This window comes from Oreochromis niloticus, linkage group LG14 (assembly GCF_001858045.2).
Source record: "Oreochromis niloticus isolate F11D_XX linkage group LG14, O_niloticus_UMD_NMBU, whole genome shotgun sequence".
NCBI classification, from domain to species: domain Eukaryota; kingdom Metazoa; phylum Chordata; class Actinopteri; order Cichliformes; family Cichlidae; genus Oreochromis; species Oreochromis niloticus.
The window spans coordinates 22,482,141-22,506,816 of NC_031979.2; the positions used below are offsets into that span (position 1 = coordinate 22,482,141).

Sequence of the window (24,676 nt, forward strand, 5' to 3'; positions counted from 1 at the left end):
CACCAAGTTAATGATCCCGTCCCACAAATAATCATTTTTCCGACATGTGTACAACATATGAAATAGAGTCCCGGCTTCCTCCTGACATTTCCAACAGGTGTCATTATCCACAAGCTTCAGCCTGACTAATTTACTGGGAGTCCAGTAATTTCTGTGAAGCAACTTGTACTGGATAAGTTGAGACTGTGTTTCAGGTGAGCAAACATACCATGATGAAACCAGCTGCTTCCAAGTGTCCTCTAAAATCTGGATACCCAGATCCTTCTCCCAACACTGCCTCAATCCCCCCAAATTGGGAGAGTGCGCCTCTCTGAACATCCCATAGAATTTGGATGCCCTGATTCTATTAATGCCAGGAGCTGCAAACATCTCCTGAATACTAGATGGGGGGTCTGGGTTATTATTCAAAATGGTTTTAATACAGTGTCTTATTTGAAAAAACCTCCAAATTTCCCTTGGATCCAGATTAAATTCTCGTCTGATTTCTGCAAACGATTTCATGCCAGTCTGCCCAAATAAATCCCCCACCTGATTGATACCTGTCCTAGCCCAAGCCTCCCACCTGACTGGTTTCTTACCAATTAATATTTTCTTATTATGCCAGATAGAGGCTCTAGAGGTTAGATAAGGGCTAACGTTGATATATTGGTGAGCTCTAGACCAGGTCTCTTGCATGAAAGCCAATACAGGATCTTTAAACGGTACTGGTCTTCCCTTCTGAGTGAGGAAGGCCTCTAAAGACGAAGGAGCCACAAGACTTTCCTCAATCGCAACCCATGAAGGCTTCTCCGTAAGGGAATTGTATATCTTAACTAACTGAGAGAGGGAGAAAGCATAGTGATACCAAACCATCTTGGACAATGCCAACCCGCCATTATCTTTTGGAGCATATAATTTGGACTGATTAAAAGATGGCTTTTCTAATGACTTTTAAATATTTATATTATATATTATATACATATTTATATTTACTTAACCAGAATCATGGACTCTTGGATTGTAATATTTTTTCAATACATTATGACAGTGCCACTCTAAATGATGGCTTGATATTTTAGTCATATTTGAACATATGATACAGGCTATTTTAATGCAGATTGAACAGTTGCCTTTGGTTTCCCAGGTTCAAAAGTATTTGAAGAATGATACTTTCTTTTCAAACAGCTGATTGAACTGCTGGTCTGTTATTGAAGACCATTACATTTAATTGAATGGATTTTTTTTTAAGAATTGTATTAACTCTTTAGGAATTACAGCCTTAAGAATTGTAATACAGTGATATGAAAAAGTGTTTTCCCATTCTTAATTTCCTATTTTTTTGTATGTTTGTCAATATGGTGAACATACAAACACAAGTAAACACAAAATGCAGTTTCTAAATGAAGTTATTTATTGTTAAGGGAAAAAAATCCAAACCTTCATGGCCCTCGGTAAAAAGGTGATTGCCCCCTAAACCTAATAACTGGTTGGGCCACTCTTAGCAGCAACAACTGCAATCAAGCATTTGCAATAAATGGCAATGAGTCTTTTACAGCTCTGTGAAGGACTTCTGGCCCACTCATCTTAGAATCTTAGAATTGTTGTAACCCACATTAGAGGGTTTTCGAGCACCGCCTCATGCCACAGCATCTCAGGCAACGGCACGGAAAAAAAAATTGATTCGTATTTCCTATAACAACCTTTGTGTCAGAATTGACGTGTTTGCCTCCGCCCAGCAGCAAAGGTCCTTCCTCTGTCCTTTCCTTTATTTGTTTTTGAAGTTATTTTTTAAAGTTAATGACTGGATTGTTTTGAAATTACTCTAAAGTACTCTCATATAAACTCTATTGTTAAAAAGGTTTTCAGTAAAATGATTTAGTAATGTAGGTATCCCTAGCAGATAACCATTTGTTCAATGTATTTCTGATTTCTGTCTGACTGGGGTACAGCAGGCCATCAGTTGTCTACACTTTGCTCACCTCTCTTTTTTGCACAGTAATCATGAAACAGTGGTATATATGCTTTCTGTGGAAATTGTTTATACATTTCTATCTGAAAATCTGCAAACCTGTACAAAATTACACTATATTCAAACAAACATAATAATAATAATAATAAAATATATAGTTCCATTACTAACTTGGCAACCTCTTAAATTGAACTGTTAGAATTTTTAGAATTGGTTCCAGTACAGGAACCAGCATGATGGAAGGAACCGCTTCTATTCCTTTTCTCATTATACAACACCCATTCTCTGTAACTTCCTTGTGGTTTCCCTCAGGCAAGTGATACTGTGGGAAGGTTCACTAAAAATAGAAATATCTCAGATGTTTTTCTCATTAGACTAATTATTCTTGTAAGGTCACCATGATGTCGTAGTAGATGTTGGTAAATTGTACTTAAAGTAAATACCCATATGTTGCACAAAGCTCTTGTATGCTATGTCTGTCTAAAGATAACAGGGCCATTAGCAGGTCTTACATACAGCCTCAGATCAACAACACATTATGCCATTTCACTTTTCATTTAACAGAATCCATAAGCCAAAATGCTGACGTAAATAGACCCTAGACCCAAAGTGGAGAGGAGCCAACCACAAACTCCTCTGTATATCAATATATTCTACCACAGTGGAGGTTAAATCAAAAACCAAGATGTGAACTTTCAATAAGAGAGTAAGATGTCAACACGACTTAAGAAGCCCATCATTAGGCTGAAAACACAAAAACAAAAACAAACTCTACAGTGAATCCAAAAAGTATTCACAGCACTTCAGTAGTTACTGAAGTAGTAAGTAATTTTTCACCTGAGAATTTGACACACAATACTTCATAATGACAAAGTGAACAGAGTTTGCTTGAAATTTTTACTAAGGTGTTTAAAACTAATAATAATTGTCACGACGAATGGGATGAGCCGTGTGGAGAAAATAAAGGAGGATCCAAGTGCAGGCACTCGTGGAGGTGCAAAGGAGGCTTATTGTAAAAATAAAACACAAGGTGAAAAATGGCGTAACGGAACTAAAGATAACCTAACCTGGAAGAAACTAAACTATCCAACAGCAAACATGAACACGAACACGGCGGCGGGTGAGCAGCGGCATATCAAGGTGGACAGCAGGGTGACCACACAGACAGACCAGCGACCAGCACACGAGTAAACACGACTTAAATACACACAGAAGAACACAGGGAGATTACACACAGGTGGGGCACACAGCTGGAAGTAATTGACAAGACACAGGGGAAGCAAAACTGAATACACTCACATGAGACACAGACCTTCACAATAAAACAGGAAACAAGAAACAATAACACAAAGACGCAAACTTGACACTGAACTAAACCTACAGTTAACACGAGACACAAAACCTAAGAACTAAACCCTTAACCAGAATAAACTGAAACAGACTAAATAATAATAATAGTCAACAAAGCCCAACAAGAGATCAAGAATATAACCCAAAATACAAAATCAAACCAAAACATAAAAAACTCAAAATGCTGGGTCAAAATGACCCAGAGCCGTGACAATAATAAATAAATAGATTCCCCACTTGCGCTGAGGGTGGTCTCCTTCAAGCTTGGGTCCTCTAGCAGCTCAGTATCTTTGCTCGTCCTAGAACTGCATTAGAACTGCTCTCTTCTGGATAGAAGATGTTGATCCTGGGATTTGCTGGAGCTACTCAACCAGTTTAGGGGTCACTGCCACAAGTGCTCCGATTACCACACACTCAAAAAAATAACTATTTAAACAAATTCACGTGATTAAATTGCTTTATTTTATCATTATGCAATTCTGTTTCAACTTAATGTACTTGAATTGGACCAACTTAATCAATTAATGATGAATCAACTTATTTACTGCAGTTGAGTCCAACTTAATTTAATTCCGTTGATCCAACCCATGCAAATTACATTAGTCGAACAGAATTATTCCATCTAATAGAAAGCCATTTATTAACGCGGAAATCCCTTTCATGATTATTTTAAATTCATTTAAAGCGTTATTTTTTGGAGCGTTCAACAAAGTCTAGAGTCTGGTTAACATTAAAAAAAAATCTTTTTTTTCCTCCAGTTTGATCAGTTTTTAACAAAATTCACGTAGCTGTCGCTCCATCCATCCTCTTCCACTTGTCCCTTTTAGGGTCGCGGGGGGCTGGAGCCTATGTCATGGGGCATAGGAGGAGAGGTGGAGACACCCTCGGTAGATCACCAGTCTACACTGAAAAGAAGGGATTGGCCAACTCTTGGATTTACGTAAGCATCTTGCGTGTATTTAACATAAGTGCATCATGCTTTAAAGTTAAGTGTAACTATATAGTGTAGAAACTACATGATATGCAGAGAGACTAGATTAAATTGTTCATTTCATGTTCGAGTGAAGTAAGTCAATAACTTTCAGTCTCGTGCGCTTTGGATCGTGGTTTCAGGAAGGCTTCGATCTCAGTCAAATCGAGCAGCCGCTTCTACTTTTTTTTGGTATACCGAAAAAAGTAAATTGGGTGGTTGTTACATTAAAAAAGTCTAACTTGTAATTTAAACACAATAATTTCATGTTTCTATGAACATAATTAAATCATGAAGTATCTGATCTTTTAATACATAAATTCAACAACTTAATTTGTCCTTGTTGAGATGACATGATACAATCTAGTAAGAGTGGTTAGTTGCTGAACTCATGAAATTCACAAGATCGCACGAGATGTCAAACTGCAGGAAAATCACTGGAGTTATAAGAGGCAGACAATTACACACACACCACATGTATGCTATTGCTATTTATTGTGGATTAACCTGTCAAGGACAAAAACGTACAAAAAACTTCTGCATCAAGCCTTGAAATCATAGCTTTCCTACTTCTGTTAAGTCTGGATTGTTGGCATGGTGGTTAGTGCTGTTGCTTCACAGTAAGAAGATTCTGGGTTCAAATCCACAATCTGGCTAGTTTGCACTGGTTTCTCTCTGGGTATTCTGGTTTCTTCCCACAGTTAAAAGCTATGCAGTTGTTGGAGTTAGGTTAGGTTAATTGGTGATTCTAAATTACCTGTCAATGTAAGTGCAAATGGTTGTTTGTGATAGACTTATGAGTTGTCCAGGGTGTACCCTGCCTTGAAACCTATCACTTCAGGGTTATTTCCCAGCCCCCCTACAACCAGGATAAAGATAGGAGGATGGTAGTTGTTGTAGATCCATTGAATTTTTATGGTAACCAGGATCTAGACTTTGTTGAACATTACATAATATGAAGAGAACATGTAGTATTTAAGTGACCAAGTAGTACTGGGGTAAAAGTTATTGAATAGTGTTGAAATAAAATGACAAAATTGTGAAGGATTAAAATATTCCAAGAGCTCAACTTACTTCATCTAAACATGTTTCAATCGCGTTTTATGAACACAAAATGCACAGGTTTATTGAATATGAACAAGTTGTGTTGATTGAACTCGATTGTTTAAGTTTCTGCCAAAGCAAAACATTTGTGTGCAACCGATGTCCACTATTGAATCAAGTAAATCCAACATGGCCTTTTTTTCAGTGTATTGCAGGTCTAACACAGAGAAACAGACAACCATTCACACTCACACCTATGGGCAATTTAGAATGATCAATTAACCTATAGCCCCACTAACTTCATGTCTTCAGAATGTGGGAGGAAGCCAGAGTACCTGGAGAAAACCCATGCAAACACGGGAAGAACATGCAAACCCTGTGAGGGCAACAGTGCTATCCACTGCACCAGGGAAAGCAATGAATACAAGGCTTGATACAGAATTGTCTTCATGTTTTTGTCCTTGACAGATTTGAATAGCAATAGCATACATGTCCTATGTGTGCATGCTTTTCTGCTTCTTGTAACCCAGTGATTTTCCTGTGGTTTGAAATCTTGAAATCAGAGGACAGAGGAGGATACTACGGATAGGGTGACATTGAGGCAGATGAGTTACTTTGGTGATTTCTAAAAGAGGCAGCTAAAAGAAGAATGTTCTGGAAAATATTTATAACTTTCATACTGACCCTGACTTAAGCATTCAGCTGGGTCTTAAGAGACTATAATTTCTACTTTTTCAATGCATCAGTTGGAATTAGAGTACAGTGGTCCCTCGCTATACACTGAAAAAAAGGGATTGTCCATCTCTTGGATTTATGTAAGCATCTTGCGTGTATTCACCACATTTGCCTCATGCTTTAAAGTGAAGTGTAAGTATATAGTGTAGAAACTGCATGATATGCAGAGACGGTATATTAAATTGTTCATATCATGTTCGAGTGAAGTAAGTCAATAATATAGCAATGTTAAATCTCACGACACTGCATGTGATTTCCTCTTGAGGGCTTTGGATCATGGTTTGAGGAAGGCATCCATCTCAGTCAATTCGAGCAAAGTGGTTGTTACATTTACAAAAGTCTAACTTGTAATTTGAACAAAATAATTTCATGTTTCTATGGTGAACGTAATTAAATCATGTAGGATTTGTATGAAATTCAACAACTTAATTTGTTCTTGTTGAGATGACATGATACAATCTAGTAAGAGTGGTTAGTTGCTGGACTTGTGAAATTCACAAGATCACATGAGATTTTAAACTGCAGGAAAATCACTGGACTTGTAAGTGGCAGAGAACACACACGCCACGTGTATGCTGTCGCTATTTATTGTGGTTTATCATAGCTTTTCTACTTTTGTTAAGCCTGGATTGGTGGCATGGTGGACAGTGCTGTTGCATCACAGCAAGAAGGTCCTGGGTTCAAATCTGCAATCTGGCTGGTTTGCAGTGGTTTCTTTCTGGGTATTCTGGTTTCCTCCCACAGTTAAAAGTCATGCAGTTATTAGAGTTAGGTTAAATGGTGATTCCAAATTGCCCGTGAATGCAAACGGTTGTTTGTCTCTATGTGATAGACTGGTGAGGTGTAACCTGCCTCTTAATCTATCACTTTGGGGTTATGCCCCAGCCCCCCCTCCAACTCAGATAAAGATAGGAGGATGGTAGTTGTTGTAAATCGATTTAATATTTATGGTAACCAGACACTAGACTTTGTTGAACATTATGTAATATGAAGATAACATGTAGTATTTAAGTGACCAAGTAGTACTGGGGTAAAAACTATTGAATAGTTTTGGAATAAAATGACAAAATCGTGAAAGATTAAAATATTCCAGGAGTTCAACTTACTTCATCTACACGTTTCAATCACGTTTAATCAACACAAAATCAACACAGGTTTATTGAATATGAATAAGTTGTGTTGATTTAACTAAGTTGTTTAAGTTTCTGCCAAAGCAAAACAATTGTGTGCAGCCAATGTCCACTATTGAATTAAGTAAATCCAACATGGTCTTTTTTCCAGTGTAACGTGGTTCACTTTTCACTTTTCGCGGCCTCGCTGTTTCGCAGATTTTTTTTGTGCAATTTTGCATGCTTTTTTTTTTTTTTTTTTTTAAACAGTGCAGTGTGTTCTTCGTCCTGATCGGCTGTAGACCATTGTCAATCAATCTCTCCTGTGCCGTGTCTCCTGTACAGTACATGTGTTCAGCTTGTCAAATTGACATAAATCTTCGATCGCTAGCAGTGTAACTCTGAAGTGCTGCACTGTATGTTTGTAAGTTTTCTCCCCAGCAAACACAACAATGTCGACAAAACGTTTTGCACCGTCAAAGGCCCCTGCAGTAGCACCCAAAAGGCAGAGGAAGATGCTAACCTCCGCGCAAAAAGTTGGGCTTCTGGACATGCTAAAGGAAGGGACAAGTTGCCTATTTTTCAGACCATAAGGCACACTGCATTATGAGGCGCATTAAGCGATATACAGTACAAAAAATGGCAAACCTTTACCCAGGGTCAATTGCAGACCATATGAGCTGGAAGAACAACCAACTTTGACAGGAGTCATTCAACACAACTCACTTTACTATTCCATAGAAAGATTTAATAAAAATACATGCAGAGCACCAAAAATTCACAGAGATATCTTTATAAAATTGCATCTGTCTTATATTGCAGAGGAAACGCGACAGAAGTGCAGAAGTGGCTCAATAAACCTAAGTAAATATCCTGAACATATTTCCATTTGTTTTGAAACCTTTGAATTAGCTTCACAACCTTCACAACCCTTTTATTTATTTATTTTTTTAGTTTCAAAGAGAAAGGCACTTCCCACTTACCCACTCTGCATCTGCCACTTACAGTACTCTATCTTTAATCACATTATGTAAATCACATTCTCGTTAAAAAGTAACTACAGCTTACACAAAGGTGAACACAACTGTGTAGTTAAGAAGAAATAGCAATTCTTATAACATCTATAGCATTCAGAAGTAAGTGCTTATTGTTCTCTAGCTTTAGCTAGTAAAATAAACAATGTGATTTATAGTACATGTATACATTCAATAGTGTGGGTTTGACTTAAAAAAACAGTTTTAGCTTTTTCATGTATGCAACAATACAACATTAACTGGGCTCACCTTGCAGAATCACAAAAAAATACAGTGGTGTACAACATTGAGCAATTGAGGTTAGTGCAATACATTGATTCATTGTGAGAAGCATCTATCCATTGCCGCAAACAGGATTCAATTCTTGTCAAAAACCTGAAAAAGGACCCTAAGACCCTGAGCAGTGCTTAACCTCCTAGGACCTGGCGTCCACATATGTGGACATCACATTTTGGGATATCTAGACCAAAATAATAAATTCTGCTCTACAAGGCTCTGATATCCACTTACGAGGACATCATACTGCCACTGTTCTATTGAAATTTTAAACAAATGTCCTCATGTGTGGATCTCATTTTTCTCAGAAACAAAAAACAGGTAAAAAAACAAAATCTGGAAATTCATTGTTTTTACATTCATCAGGTCCCAACATGCCCAAATATCAAAGAGAAATTAAAAATGCATGCCATGGAAGAGTTCGGGTCTTAGGAGGTTAAGATGACTGTGCCAATTCCAGAAAACTCTAGTGAACTGGCTTTTTGAACATTTTGAGCTGTTTTTCCACTAACTTTGCTGGTAATTGTGGCTATAACTAAAGATGATCACGTTTATGTTCTTCGTTTTTTGTTGTGTGGGTCTGTAAGGTTGAATGTTGTACTGATATATAATGATGGGATGGTTCCCATAAATAGTAAGAAATTACACATTGCTCATTGCTTTTTAAAAAGTAACACAAGTAAAGACATAATTGTAACTAAAGTAATTTAAGTTTGACATTTCTTGGTGATTTTGAAATGGTTATTACTTTCCTTAATTACTTTAAATTTTAAATAGTTTTATAAATAAATAATTTTTATTCATCATATCTTTTTTTGCATTACTCTAACATGACCTTAGGTTACACTACAGTCCCACATAGACAGAAATCTATTTCCAAATGAAGACTCTAGCTGCTTGGCTGGGTTCAACAAATTTACCTTAGCATCACTTGCATTTTTCATTACCAGCTTTGTTATAGTGTGATGTCTTTGAATGTGCATGTCAGTGTCATGCTAGCAGCAGTTTGTACTTGCATGTTCTTGTCCTTCCATGAACTAAAATGAAAGAAATGTCCATATGGCACTTTTAATGATTCTCTCTTCTTCTAATCTGTCCTTCAAGAAGCTAACCTTTGTAACACAAGTAAGGACACAGTTGTAACTAGAATGTGAGTACTGATCTAAGGTGAACACTTGGAAAAAATGAAATGCAGTGATTGAAGAACAGAATCATGATTGAAATCAGTGAAAATATTAACGTTGTTAAAGATATAGATCTTCCCAGGAATCAGTTTAGGGGAGCTGCAGTGATCAACTATTTTCAGGGTGTACGGCAAAGACAAAGCTTTGACTTTGGCTTTCTTCCCATGGACTTTTAGCATGCTCTTGAAAACAATGCTACGCAGAGACACACTTTCCACAATCCCAATGCGCACTAAACAGAGATACAGAACATCGCATTACAAATACACATTAATTTTTGAATAGCATGTCTTCCAATATGTGTATATATTTCATACCTTTATTGCAAAGAGCAGTTTTGTTCAGATTATTCATAGAGAGATGTCTGTATTCTGAAAAAGAGAATATTATAGACATATTATTGGTAAAATGCAGAATCTGAGCTGTGGCATCATGTTAAAATGACACAAAATGAAGTTCTACTTTGTGAGAGGACATCTAAACGTATGCGACAGACCATTAATCATCTTTCTCTGATCCTGTCTTGATTCATTGATTAATGTAAGCCTCCCAGCGCAGCACGACCACAGGGTGGTGTTGTAATAGAGGTGACCACAGCATCCAAATCCTGTCTTGACAGAGTAAAGCACCTCTTTGTCGTCACCTGAGCAGCAAATCTCCTGGTTTTGAAAAGATATAATTTTTTATGGTTAATAAAAACATAATTGTTTGCAGTCACTGTCACTGAGGCATTGTGTTAATTCAGGCAGGCCACATTACATGTTAAGTCAATAATCTTGCTACATCCTCAGTTATCACCTCTTTGTCACAAAAACATTGTAACATTAGCAAAGAAAATTTGGCAAGCTTTTTACGGGTGCAACCTCCATATTCAACTCTGCTATTTAGATTTCCAGTTAACATTCATTACTAAACAATACTTTCAGTGGTGTAGTGGGAGGGAGCTGCTGCTTTCTTAAATTTTTCCCCAGACCTATATCAATTTCTTTTCTTCAAACAATATGCCTTATGTTCCTTCAGAAAAAAAAAATCTAGCATTAAAACCTGCCAATCAGTTATGCTAACCACTGTAGCCAAAAGTAACTTTAAATCATGTTTCGTGCCTACAACAGGCAGAAGCCTGTTAAAAGGGGGTGAAGCAATGGTAGGAAATATAACATGCTATACAACATGCTATAACACAATATCACTGACTCTACCTGTGGCTTTTGCAGAATGGATCCACAGCATTGTGCATCCCCTCCATGCTCATCTAATGATGTCAGATTGTACAGTGTTCCTGCACAGCACTTCATCTGTGGGTCTTTAATGTTGTAGGCTTTGACCCCACAGCAGTGGATGTTTCTCAGTCTGGGATGTCTGGATGGAAAACAGAGGTATCAATTAATATCAAATAAGGAGAGTGAGATGAAAAATGTAAGCTTATTGGAGCCTGAGTTATATGAACCATGATCTATATCGGTAGATTTCAGCCTGAAAGGTATTATCTTCATTTCTTCAGCACAGGGTTTACACAGTGAAAGACAAACATCATCGGCGCTGGAACTTCAGCTCTCCATCAGGATAAGATAAGATAAGGTGGCCTTTATTAGTCCCACAGGTGGGAAATTTGTTTTGTTACAGCAAAAGTGCAAAGTTATGTAGCAGAAATTAGAAAACACTGGAATGCAATAAAATAAAATAAAATAAAATAAAATACTATGTACAATAGAATAAAATAGAATAGAATAATATATACAATAGAATAAAATAGAAATACAAATACTATATACAACTGAGTAGGAAAATACAAAAACACAACTTCGTCAGAAGAAGAATTGCACATATAGCAGTCTTATTGCACATGTGTGGGTTTGTGTGTTTGATCAGCTGCAAAAGTCTACACAGAAAGCATTCATAACCAGTGCCGTTGTCGACCACACTTTCACTGCTACTACAAGTGGAAACGGACTTATGAGAGCAGCCAAGATTCAACCAGCTCAACTGATACAAAACTAAATAAAAACTAAAAACTAAAACCCAGATATAAATAGCTGCTGAGTTGGGTGATAACTCATACATCACCACAGTTTCCAACCCATTTATCAATACAAAATATTGAATGGTACAATAAAAGAAACCCTAAATGTTTTCATTCTGGTGGCTGGTGGCAAGCAGATTTCAATAAATTTAACCTCAAATTGTGCCAAATACTGTCAGACACTCAGAAAGAAGAAATTCTTTTTTACTGGATTTAATCAGCCATGTGAAGCAGTTAAGCAGAACGCACGCACACACACACACACACACACACACACACACACAAAATCACCTGTGTCCATTGCAGCAAATCTCAACATCAGGCTGGTAAATTTCTGTCCCACAGCAGTGTTGTCCTGGGCTCCCGTGAAACTGAGAACAACATATGGTCCCTTTAGCCGGGTTGTAAGGAATACCCATCTCCGAACATTCCTCTCCATCTCTGTCCTTGTACAAGGTCTTATTACAACAGAGAACTCCACGCTGTGCCGAACCATACGGCGTCTCTCCACAGCACTTGAAAAGTCAAAGATAATACAGTAACACTGCAGCATTGTGACACAACCATTCTCTGTCATTTAAATATATTGCACATAGGTGAACACATAAGTGTATTAGTTTTGGAAAATAAAAAGATGAAAAATGAAAAATAAAAGGAGCGGGGTGGAGCTCCACGCTTTCTCATGGAAGCTTGCATTTCTAGAATGACTGGGACCCTAGTGTTAGCTCTCTACATTTTAAAGTTCTTTTAACTCAATTTAATACTGTAATGTATGTGCTAATATTTACGCAATCAAAATCTCACTAGTATGGCCTTAATACATTTTTCTCTCTCAGTGCTTTAGTCTTCTGGCTTCACTGGAAAGAGTGGGTTGATTTTGCCACAGACATTGTTGACTTGCACTGAAATGAAAAATTCATCTAGTTGGTCAGGGTTGAAAAAAAAAAAAAGAACAATGAACACATTACTTGATCTATCCAAGGCTTCCATCCTGAGACACATCCATCACAACAGACTTGTGTACGGGGGTTGTACACAGTAGGTGTTGTCTTCCTTTGACCTAAATAGAGGGGTGTGATGGTCAGAAGGGTGGAAAGATGAGAAAGTGCAGTGAAAAATTTATCAAAGTAAACATGTTGAGATGAATGATGTCCAGAAAAGATGACTCAGTTCATGACGCATGTTTACTAGTAGCTGCATTTTCAAATACAGTACCCTCTTTGATATTCACAAGTAAGAGCCTGCTTATTTTCCCATCCTTTGCACTGTACTGATGATAAAATTGAGATTTCGGCTTAATCATGTCTGTGAAGCAATCAACAATCTAATCTTCCTTCCCTCTCCTCTGCCATGTGTTGCTTTCCAACCCTTAAAAATGATAAAATGCCAAATCAGGCTTTGCTTTTCCAGCTGTGAAAAACAAGAGAAGGATGTTTAATATCGTGCAAAACGTAAGCAAGAGGTGATGTAATCTCCTCAGAGGAAGGGAAAGACCATAGTATGAGCTTACCAGATATTTTCCAGCTAATGTAACAGTAATATTTATATATTACTTTTCAGACTAGAAAAATGCCTAAAAGAATGCCACACTGTTAAAACCCTTAAAGTTTGGGCACTAAGCCCAATGATGGAATGTCCAAACTGTTCCACTGAATAAAGAAACCCAGTAGAAAACTCAGTAATGCAAAATGTGAGAGAGAGGTGGAGGAATTACCAACCAAAAAAAAAAGAACCCTGAAGCACGTGAAGCCAGATGTGCAAAGATCAGAGTGAAAGAGAAACAGCAGGAAAGTGGAGAGAGTGGAAAACATCTCACGAACAGAAACTAAGAGTTGGCTGGCTTTGTGGTTCAACAACATGTCATAAGGATAAAAAGTTACAGGGGTACTGCAAAATTCATGAACCCATTCAGATCTCCAGACAGTTTTTTAACAAAAAACTGCTGTTTGCAGTTTATTGTTATGTCAGTAATCCTTTTGGTGCCTCTAATGATTATTTTCAAATCTCAATATAGTTTTTTTAAGGCCTTATCAAGGTCTCAATCATCCAGACCGTTAAGGAGCTTGGAAAAACAAAGTGACCTGACTTCTTTGTTTCACCTCGTATCTGAAAAGCTTTTTCAGTCCAAAACAAATGTTGGAGAGTCCCAAATATTTAAACCACAGTAGGAGTTGTCCTTTAATAGTCATTGATCACGTACCTCATCACATGGGCCAAGATGTGAAAAGTTGAGAAAATTCCCACCCAGATGAAGACTTTAGCATAAGTATTGGTCAGGAGAAAGGAAAAAAGGTATCCTGGGGACAAACCGAGCCAATTCCTCTATGCCTGGAGCGCCGGGAAAAATGATCACTGGTGGTGTGCTGTGTGATTTTACTAATGTAAAATATGTGCCATGGTTCCAAAAGGTTTGGAAACACTGCTCTACCATTTTTTCTTTTTTTAAATTACAAAGCTTTAGTGACTTATAGGATGATGGAAGAAGACGTGGGCTTTGTGATAAGTTCTGGTTGTCATGTGGGCCAAAATCCCAGGAGACTTTTTTGGACACAGTTCAGCTCTACACTAATGCTGCACATAACGACAACATTGGCATTACAGACATGTTACCTTAAATCAGGTTGCTACTAAACATTTAGATGTCTGTATCCATAGAGAGTAAAAATAAAATAAGTTCAATACATGCAGGCTTGTTTACAACCTTTTTCAGACGTCATTGCATTGCTTCTCATCTCCATCTTTCCTGATGTTGATCTTAGTAAGACAGATAGTACTTCACTGTCTGCAAGTATGACGTGACATACTTCACCGTCGTTAAGTATGGAGACATAATTTTGTGAAGTAGTAAATCTTTTAGGTCGTATTTGTTTGTGTATTTCAGTCAGACTAAAGTCAGACAAAAACGGCTTTTGTCCTTTTGGTTCTTTATTCCCAATAAAGTATAGCAAACAAAATCTTATTCACACACCTAAGATTAGAATTTTGACACAACTTGTTCTCCTCTTTTTGCGTAAAAGTAATTCCTAAAAAATATTTCTCTGGCAAATTTCGGTAGGTAGGATACTTTCTTAACAGGCTTATAGCAGTCTTTTTCTTAAGATGACATCTTAAATGCATCCATTTCACTGAGATGTGATCTGCATTTTTAGCAGAATTTGTTAATTGTTAAAAACATCAAGCCATTCACCTATCATTAGTGCTCAAGACTTGGGTAACTTGTACCATGACATCCCTATTAATACTTTGACATAAATAGAGGATTTGGAGGAACTTCTGCCAGTTCTGCAAGTTAGACAGTGTCAAATGTTTGCTTATAACAGCATGACTCTGTAGAAAAAGAGAACTAAATTGACTTGAGAACATTCAGAAAATACATAGTGCACTTCAAAATCAAAAATACAAAAAAGGAAGTACAGAGGTAAAAATGTTCCTTTCCCAACTTTTTAGAATTGCATTTGAGATTTTGGGCTTCCAAATTAGCAAAAATCCATCAAAAAATAAGTACAGTATCTCAGTTTCTCAATTTGCTATTCTGCCATAGTGTTATTTCAGATTTAAGATATTTAGTTTGAAAGTGTTTCTTTGAAAGACGTTTTTCTCTTTCACACAAGATAAAAAACTGATTTAACTGCTTTGCTGGAAGCCGCATTGGCACCACAGAGTGATGGTAAGTCCCATGAGATGGTAACTAACAGATAAGGCAGCCACATATCAAGACAAACAAACATGGAGACAGTGTTACCTGAGGCACAGAACCAGTGAGATTCTTGATTTCTCTCACAGCAGCGACGTTCCTTTGGATTGTAACATAACGACCCACAGAGATGTGTGTTTGGTTCAGTACTGTGGATGTACAAAGATGGGCAAAAATAAACACAAACAGTCCACATCACTTTGTTATTATTGTGGTGATCTATGGGTTTTTTTAGTCTTTACTTTTTAGTTTCCTTGTGTTACCTGGTTTAATCATTTGTATTGCTAGTTCTTAGTTACTTGTTTATTTAATTTTAGTTAGTTATTTAGTTCGTGGCCTCGTTGTCTTGGTCTCGTCTGTGTGTTTTCCCCAGCCCGTCATGCTCTCTCACTGTCCTCGCTCTCTTGCTGTCCCTCGCTCTCTGTCTCTGTGTTGTGTTTCCTGTTTTATTTTGGTAACCATGTCTCAAGCGCATTGTGTTAAGTGTTTCTTCCCTTGTCTCATTATGTCTCATTTGTTCCTCCTGTTGCCCATCCCCTTGTTATCCTGTGAATTTAAGTCCTCAGTCTCCCTCTGCTCTTTGCCGCAACGTCCCAGTTTGCTGCATTTCCCTGCGTCTCCCCTCGTTTATCCCGAGTTCCTAGTTTCCTAGTTTTAGTCCCCAGTTCTTGGTTTTTGAGTTTTGTATGCTTGTACTTTCAAGTATTTTGTTACAGTGAATAAAGCTGCCTCCTTTAGTTAATTCCTTTGTCTCTGGGTCCTGCCTCTGCTTTTCACATAGCACAACCATGAGACTTCAGATGTTGTCCCTGGAATCTCCTGGAGCCAGTCTTTCAGTTTTTGGATTACAGTTTGTAATGTTCCTACCACTGGGACGTTTGAATAAAGTTATATTAAAAGTAAAACCTTTAGTCAGCTTACCACTTGGGTTGGTGCTCAACTGTCTGACAAAAAAAAGAAAAGAAAAGGATGTATTAATGCACCCATATTGGCAAATAAGGACCAATATGTTTCTTTACTGATCAATGTATGAATGGATACAAAGAGAATAAGAACCCTACATTTATTGGAGTTCATTTCTTACCTGTTCTCTAACACCTGTGGACATAAAGGATAAAGATTTTTGATTGAAAATATAATTTAAAAAAAATAAAACAAATAATAGGATGTGGTTTATGAAATGGTACCAGTGTAAATGTTGTGAAACTTTTCTTAACAGATGGAACAAAGACCTTTTTTTTTTTTTTTTTTTTTACAAAATTTTGAATTGCAATTAAATTAAATTAAATATAAAGTTAAGTATAAAACTTTTAACTACTAAAAGTAAAAACTGTTTTTCAATAGATTTTTAATATCTGTATGAATTTGTGTTTGGCAAGTTCTGACTTTCACATATAGCTGACTTACGGCAGGATGGATCCTTAGGCTGAATCTCAAGAACACCTTCCTTATTCAAAAAGCAACACTGAGTGTCAGTGTCATAATGGTTGTGACCACAGCACTGGTGATTACTGGAATTCCTCATTAGAATTGTCTTGTTATTACTTGGGCCACAACACAGCTCCTTTTCCACATCGTATGCCCCTGCGGAAAAGATCTTAAAAAGTGAAACCCATGCAGTGTACCTTAATCGTAGCTAAGTTCATGTTAGGCTACCACTGGGTTTACATGTTTTTCATGCAGTATAGCTTTTAAATACTGTTCTTATGTTTAAGTGAAATGCTTATTCTATAATTAGCTCAACTTACTTTTATCACAACATTTGTACTTCTGTGGAGATTTGTGAACAACATTTAAGTGACAGCATAGCTGCGTATGTTTGTTGAAGGTTCTATTTCCACATGGAAGAACTGCAGAGACAAAGACAAAGTCAACAAACAGGCATCAGCTACAGTCATTTACACAACCTTCCTTTAACTACTGTATGATTACTTTTGGACTTCATGAAGATAAGAGATGTGCGAAGGAAAATAGAAAATACAAAATTTGTTACTGTTTAGCATAAGCAACATTGTTGTTAGTTGTTGTCATATTGATAATCATCTATTACTTCTCTTGGCTCCTGGCCAAGGCGGAGGCATCATATTTCCCTCTCCCTCCCTTATCTTTCCTACTTGGCTTCTATGTTCTTATCGAGTGTCGTCTAATTCTACCTATTTGGAACAATGATAACAGAGTTCTGGCTGATTAGAGCTGGCTTGGACCTGGCTTATCGTGGAACAAAGAAAGTGGTTACAGCTGTTCAAAACCCAACAAGGCTGGCCGACACGACTGAAGATGGGCAAGCCGTGATTACTCAGACTGTCTTTATTGAACGCAATATTGATAAAATCTTGGCGAAGCTCACGGCTCTGCAACGGGAACTGAGAGACCCGATGACCAGTGACAGACATTTAGACCAACTGCGAAATTGGAATGCAGTTGTTCGTTCACACCCAAATAACCACCTCCTACATGTGGCTACCCAAGGCCAAGACTGGCCAGAACAACAATCCTCATTGATAACAGGACTGTGCTATTACTATCTGCTCCTGTCCTTCAAGGTTACCTGATGGCGCCGGATCGTCTAGCAGCAAACAGTTTCCCTCAGGATAAATAAAGTGTTAGTCAGCTCCTTATAGGGAGCCATGTTTCTTTTTTTTTTTTTCACCCTCTCTCTCACTTTTTTTTCGCTTCACGCAACACGTGATTGGTCAACATCAGTCCACTCTGAGAGAACCTTCTCCAAAACAGGACAGATAATTACTGACAGAAAAAAAAAATGGATCAGCTCCTCAAAGTCGAGGCACTTAGTATTTCTAAATGGTCTGGGTGTTCATTTTTTTCTTTTGCACATTTTAATCTAGATTTTAATGTGTTGTGGTTTGCTGTGTTTTGTGTTGTTTCACTTTAAATTTGTTTGAAAGGAAAAAGCTGAAAATTTAAATTGTTAAAAGCTGAAATGTAGATAGTTGGTTTTTGCATTTTATAATTTATTTTTTACATTTTATATGGAGTGAATAAATAAAAGCATATTCATATAAGGTATAACATATATAAATAAAACAAACGTTTTTTTCACATTAGTAATTCATTTTGTGCATAATTTTATATTGTTATTGATAATAAATTAATTAAAGCAACAAAACAACCTCAGCCAACTACCAGCATGCTCTCCTACAGACTCTCTGTCATAGGTAGCTGATATGACTGACAGGCTTAATGGCCTGTGGACTATTAAGTAAATCACATTGCTGTCGGTGTAGAGCAACTATGCCATAAGTGAGTGGCAATTCTGAACATAATAACACTGATGACACAACAATAAAATAACAAAAAACACAGCAAATAACTTGTAAACCAGTCCGTTACAGTATGATAGACATAAACGGCAACAATTTTGGTTATTATTGTCCAGCACAGTGTGACATGCAGTTAAGTGAGCTTACCTGCTGGAGAGTCCTTCATACAGCAGTCTGAATCTTTAGGTTGCATCTCCAGAATTTCTTCCTTATTTGTACAACAGCACTGAGTCTTTGTGTCATACTGGTTGTGGCCACAGCACTGGTGGTGGCTGGAATTCCTCACCAAAATTATCCTCTTATCAGTTGGACCACAACACAACTGCTTATCCTTATCAAAAGCCTCTGTGGAAAAAAAAAACATGGTGATTTTTTTAAATCATACGCAACCATATCTCAGTCTTTATTTTCCTAATAGTTCTACTGAAAACAATCATGCTTGTACTCAGACAGTGGCAACCAACACGGAGGAAAAGGAAACAGAGAAATGTGGGGACTGATACAATAAGAAGAGAAAGCTAAAACACAAAACTGAAAGTGATTACTGAAACAGTGCAGAGTAAACTACAAAAAAAAACAAAAAACATAAATGCTAAACAGTGGCTACAACTTGGATACAACTCAAAATGTTTAGAACAAACATTAAATTAAAAGAGAATCCAAAATGTAAACACTATAAAAACAATGAAAAAACAAACTCAATTCAATTCAATTCAATTTTATTTATATAGCGCCAAATCACAACAAGGCGCTTCATAGGTACAGAGAAAAAACCAACAATCATATGACCCCCTATGAGCAAGCACTTTGGCGACAGTGGGAAGGAAAAACTCCCTTTTAACAGGAAGAAACCTCCGGCAGAACCAGGCTCAGGGAGGGGCGGCCATCTGCTGCGACCGGTTGGGGTGAAAGAAGGAGTATTCAAGTATACACAAAAATAAAGCCCCCAAACCAAATAAGCTCTGATAACCACTGCCTCATAAATCTGACAGAAAGCTGTTATCAAGAAAAACAGCAGCTGCTTTTTTGAATCTAAAATAAAAGTGTTACACCTTACTGAAATAAGGAGCTCCGTCAAAAGCATTGAAGACGAATAGAGTCTGACTAGCTAAGCCTCAGATTGTTAAAGATTCACAAACACTTGAGATTTTGTGGTGTAAATTTAATAGTATGTTTTATTTGTATGCTGTATGTTTGGTGTGATGTTTCTCACTAGTCTGTCCAGCTCTGCTCACCTTTACCACAACATTCAGCCATTGGTCCAGGTTTTGCTGTGATAGTGGACTGACAGCACATTTCATTGACTGGGTTGTAGGCCTTCAGGTCACAACACTTGGACACCTTTTCACTCAGACCCTGGTCAACACTGGCTGTAAAAACAAGACACGGATACCAGAACCACAGTGTAACTGCTGAACATGTGATGTATGTTCATGTAAACAGTAATGTGTAAAGTGTTATTGCCTGTCTGTAATCTCTGTTAAAGCATTATTTATTTATTTTTTCTTAGCAGTAATATGCCATGTTTTTTTTAATAAAAGCTGGATGTGTTTAAAGTCAGTTTCCAGTTTATTTAGTAACGTAAATGCAGTATTAAAGGGACATCTTAGTGGAAAGCAGTGTGATTTAAGTGCACCACAAACTCCAGTTAAATAAACACCTTGTTCTCATCAGTTTGCTACAGGCTATGAAGACACAAGCAAGCTGGTAAACACTGGAGCTGTTGCTTTACCTATTTAGATTAATGTTAAATATATCATTTCAATTTCATTCCATTACATTCAGTTTCTTACACAGTTAATGTCACCATTACAAATTTTAGTTTACAAATGAATTACCTTTGAGGTCGTGCCCATGCTGTACTTTACAACAAGTGGCTGTTTCAGGATTGTAAGGCTCATTTCCACAACAAGAGAGACTTGCACCTGGGTAAAGTTTGTTTTCACAGCAAGTAGCCTCTTGGATGTCATACCATGTTCCATTACAGTCTTTTCTGAAAAGCAAAGATAACAAAACACAGGATATTATGAGTCACAGCCATTTCGACATAAATAACAGCACATACAGCCTTTGCTCTAGAACATATAATATTTCAAAGTGAGACTCTAGAAGATGCTTCCGACGTTCTCTACTTAAATTGGAAAGTTTGTGTGAGGTTGTTTATTTCATGCGCTAACTTCGTAATGTTTGCACTTTTGTGACAGACACGGGATCAATTCTGGTGCCATGATTTATGTTTAAAAGCAAAATGGGTTGTGCCCTCCCAGTTCCTTCTCTCAATTTTCGGTGTAGTCTGATTTTTAAATCATAATAGTGTCATCTTTAAAACACCACATCTTTAAAACACAGTCTACATAACCATTAAGTCTCCCCGTCTGTTCTTGTGTGAAACATGGCTTCTAATGCAGAGCTTAACCTGTAATGATGGGTCAGGTGATTGAACTACAAAACACAAATAGTACAGACAGTGAGTGAGGAGGACTCACCGATAACAGTTGTTTCTTGAGGCTGCGCTGGTTCCTCCTGCAGGGTCTGTCAACAAGCACAGTCACGTGAGTCTTATTTTAGTTAAGGCAAAAATAAGTTCATTTGTCAACATTTTTTCTACATAATGAGAGTTACACGTGGATTGCTGCGAGAATAAGCCTACAATCGTAAAAAGTGCTCCGTGGTCTGGGAAATGAGAATCAGTCTACCGCCACGAGTCACTCTACCAGCTGTTATTTTTCCACAGCACCGCTGTAAATTGCCGAATCGACTTACGTAACACGTTTTGGCGTCTAAGGAATAACAGACGTTTCTAAATGGTCTTTTTTGGTCAATAAAGAAATAAAGAAAAATATAATAATAAAATAAAAAAATAATGTCAAATACATATCATGCAGTGTTGTGTAAATAAATAAACTTTAACCCTACTTACCACAAGCAAAAATCACCCAAGCTGAAAAATTAGCACAAAGCATTATTATTCAATTAAAACACACACACACGCACACACACACACACACACACACCCTATAACCCATCAAACCCGATTTCAGCAAATGATGTCAAATAACCTACCAAGTCGTAGCGGCCAAAGCGCGAACATTTTGAACTCTGATCCGAAACTGACAAAGGGATGAGTTTAAATACTACGTTAGCCACACCTTCCTCGTCATAATATCTGCGGCATTTATAAACAAACCGCGAAGCTGGTGAACACAAGACGGACGTCCTCGAGTGAAAAGGCGTATGGACAACAAGATTCTCCGCAGCAACATGAGTTTATTTATTTTTAGAGGCTAGAGTAACTACATTGACCGATTTGTAACATACACCTGACTATAAATATTTCAGCACTGGCTCCATACCTGACATAGTAAGATGCCACTGAGTAAATAAAATAAAATAAAATAAAAAATAATAAAATTAAGCTCATCCTCGCCTTCCTTGTTTCCTTTAATGTTAGGTTCAGGTTTTATGGTCTTTTAAATTTAGGCTGAACAATTTTATGTTAGGATAGTTTGTCCTAAAATGTCATACTCAGGATGTTTTCTCCAGAGGAGAAACCCACAGTCCGACAGTCTAGATGGTTTAGATTACTCATGCAATAACTGGACTATAAACCAATCTCCTTCCTGTCTCCGTTATCGCAGCTGCTCAATTTAACTGCACGGGTTAGACTGTTATTATACAGCTGCTGTTGTCTTATGTAGTTTCTTCTGCTTCCCAACGTTTAAATACCTGCAACTTTCAATTTACTGAAAGTAGGATGGTGGCTGAAAATATAAACATCTTGTGCAGCTTGCAGTTGTTGCAAAACAGCATATAAGATTTTATTTCGGGAGATCGCAGGCATTTATTTCCCATCAAAAACATCAAAAACTCCCAGTTTTCACACAATGTGATTGGTCACTTCTAATGTTGAACCTGGAGCAACATTAATTATGATGATGTGGGAACAACACCAACATGAGGATATCATCGTGCCCATCTTGCAGCCACGTGCACTTTACTAGCACAAACACGGGAAAACGACCATTCCTAAATGAATTACATTTAGAAGAATCCATTATAATACATTTCTTTCTTAGTAGTAATATACCTGTACCCCCCCCCACACACAGACACTTCCCCTTTTTCCCCCACACCCCCCCCACTTCCCCTTTTCCCTCACCCCCTCCCCTTTCCCCCAGCGCGTCCATGTGAGTGCGTGCGAGCGTGAACGGACTTTTGCTCGTGCATGTGAGTTCGGGGGTCATATGAGTTTACATGTGTTTAATAGCGTTTTATTTAATGAGACCATTATATGTTTTAATCAAACTGTCTTTAAAGGATTGTATAGGTCTCAGAGCTCTGTTATTTAGACATAGATGATTTAATTTAACTAGTTTAGGGGTATTTTGCTTTTTCTTTAGCGCTTCGAACAGTCACAGGAGCAAATAGTTTTAAACGGAGCACCATAAACAACATGTATAGAAATGAACTTTTCTAAAAACCGTGTATTCCCACACAACATTTAATTTAACTAGTTTAGGAAGATTTCACTTTTCTAATAGTTTCATAGGCTAATAGTTTTCAAAGAGAGCACAACAAACAACATGTATTCTTTTAGAAATAAACTGCGATACTTCTAAAAAACACATATTCACACATAGCCACACTAGCACTGTATCAACCCCCAATGTTCCTTTAATGCAACTAACCATATAATTATCTACTAGTCACAAACACACATAGATGATTTAACTGTTTTAGGAGCATTTTACTTTTCTTTAGCGCTCTGAAAGACACAGATGCTAATAGTTTTTAAACAGAATACCACAAACAGCAGGTATTCCTTTAGAAATAAACAGGGATACTTCTAAAACTACATAGTCTTAACTCTGCATCAGTTAGACAGGGGGGTAGACAGGGGGGGTTACAGTTAGACCCCCAACAGTCAGCAGAAGAAGTCATAAAAAGAGAGCCATCCTTATCAAGAGCATCCAGCACTCACACATCCCAACTATAGTTCCATAGTTTTCCATTACAAAACAGTTCCTTTATCTTATCTTATCATATCAGAGGTCAACTGAAACCGTGTCCAACTGAACCTCCAAAGGTTTTTCACCTTTTCTTACACCCCCACACCTTTATCTCTACAGGCAGACAATTACACCTCCTAGTGACCAACCGATCCTCCAAACAGTTTTCCACCTTTCTTCTTTACATCCTGCCCTTTTTTATCTCTACATCTCAGAGGCCAACTGAAACCAAGGCCACCTATAGAAAAACACCCCATCAGACACACAGTATTTTCCTCAGCACTTCACAACTGCCGCAAGGTATATCGTTTTAACTTTTAATTTTTTCGGATCCCAGACACAGTGGTGCGAGGTAGTTAGCTGTTCATAAGAGTTTAATTTAATCAAACCTCATTTTACGGATCTAAGTGGCTCCTCATCACTAGCCAATTCACCATTTTATTTAAATATCAGAATTTTCGGAATGATGATCCAAGCGGGACACAGAGGCTGCTAGTTTTAACGCACCAGAATGCAAATATAAATAAAAGCCCGACTATCCTGAGAGCCTAGCCGCAGCGACACCTTTCTTTCAGACGGATGCCTGGATGTGCTTTGGAGCCGACTTTGCTACCCGCACAGAGCGTTTCTGACCTACGGGCGTTGCTTATACAATAGAGAAAAGCAACAATACAGCGTGTTTCTCTGCTCCAAGACATCAGAGGGCCTTTCACACAGTAAGCATGTCTGTTATACCCAACGCATAAATGTCTGTATGTCAGTGCTGATTATACAAACCCTGTTTAAAATGTGACACATGTGTTGTCCGAAAACAATTCCTCTAAATTTGCAAAGTTACTGATTTAAAAACATATTTTTTCGAATTTTTAGTTGCATGACAAACATACGATAGACTCTTGAGCACATTCATATAGCTACATTCACAATGGTATAAACGTGCTAAATAAAAGATGCCCAAGCACCAAAGCACTCTAATGCAAGCCTCTGAACTGTATGTCGATAAGTACATGATGTGTACCTCT

General features: G+C 37.5%; 1 protein-coding gene across 1 annotated transcript; it reads right to left on the reverse strand.

Annotated features, from left to right (window-relative positions):
- Positions 1–9,274: 9,274 nt before the first annotated feature.
- LOC102081605 (uncharacterized) lies at positions 9,275–21,858 on the reverse strand. Its single transcript, XM_005455753.4, has 17 exons — positions 21,709–21,858; positions 21,566–21,586; positions 21,132–21,177; positions 20,484–20,638; positions 19,881–20,015; positions 18,793–18,990; positions 17,113–17,214; positions 16,772–16,948; positions 16,449–16,462; positions 16,286–16,308; positions 15,413–15,513; positions 12,639–12,730; positions 11,962–12,185; positions 10,850–11,009; positions 10,147–10,309; positions 9,968–10,021; positions 9,275–9,882 (listed from the first exon to the last, which is right to left on the reverse strand). The coding sequence occupies exons 1-17, from the start codon at positions 21,734–21,736 to the stop codon at positions 9,629–9,631; spliced, it is 1,947 nt and encodes a 648-aa protein (XP_005455810.1). The 5' UTR covers positions 21,737–21,858; the 3' UTR covers positions 9,275–9,628.
- Between the last annotated feature and the right edge of the window lie 2,818 nt (positions 21,859–24,676).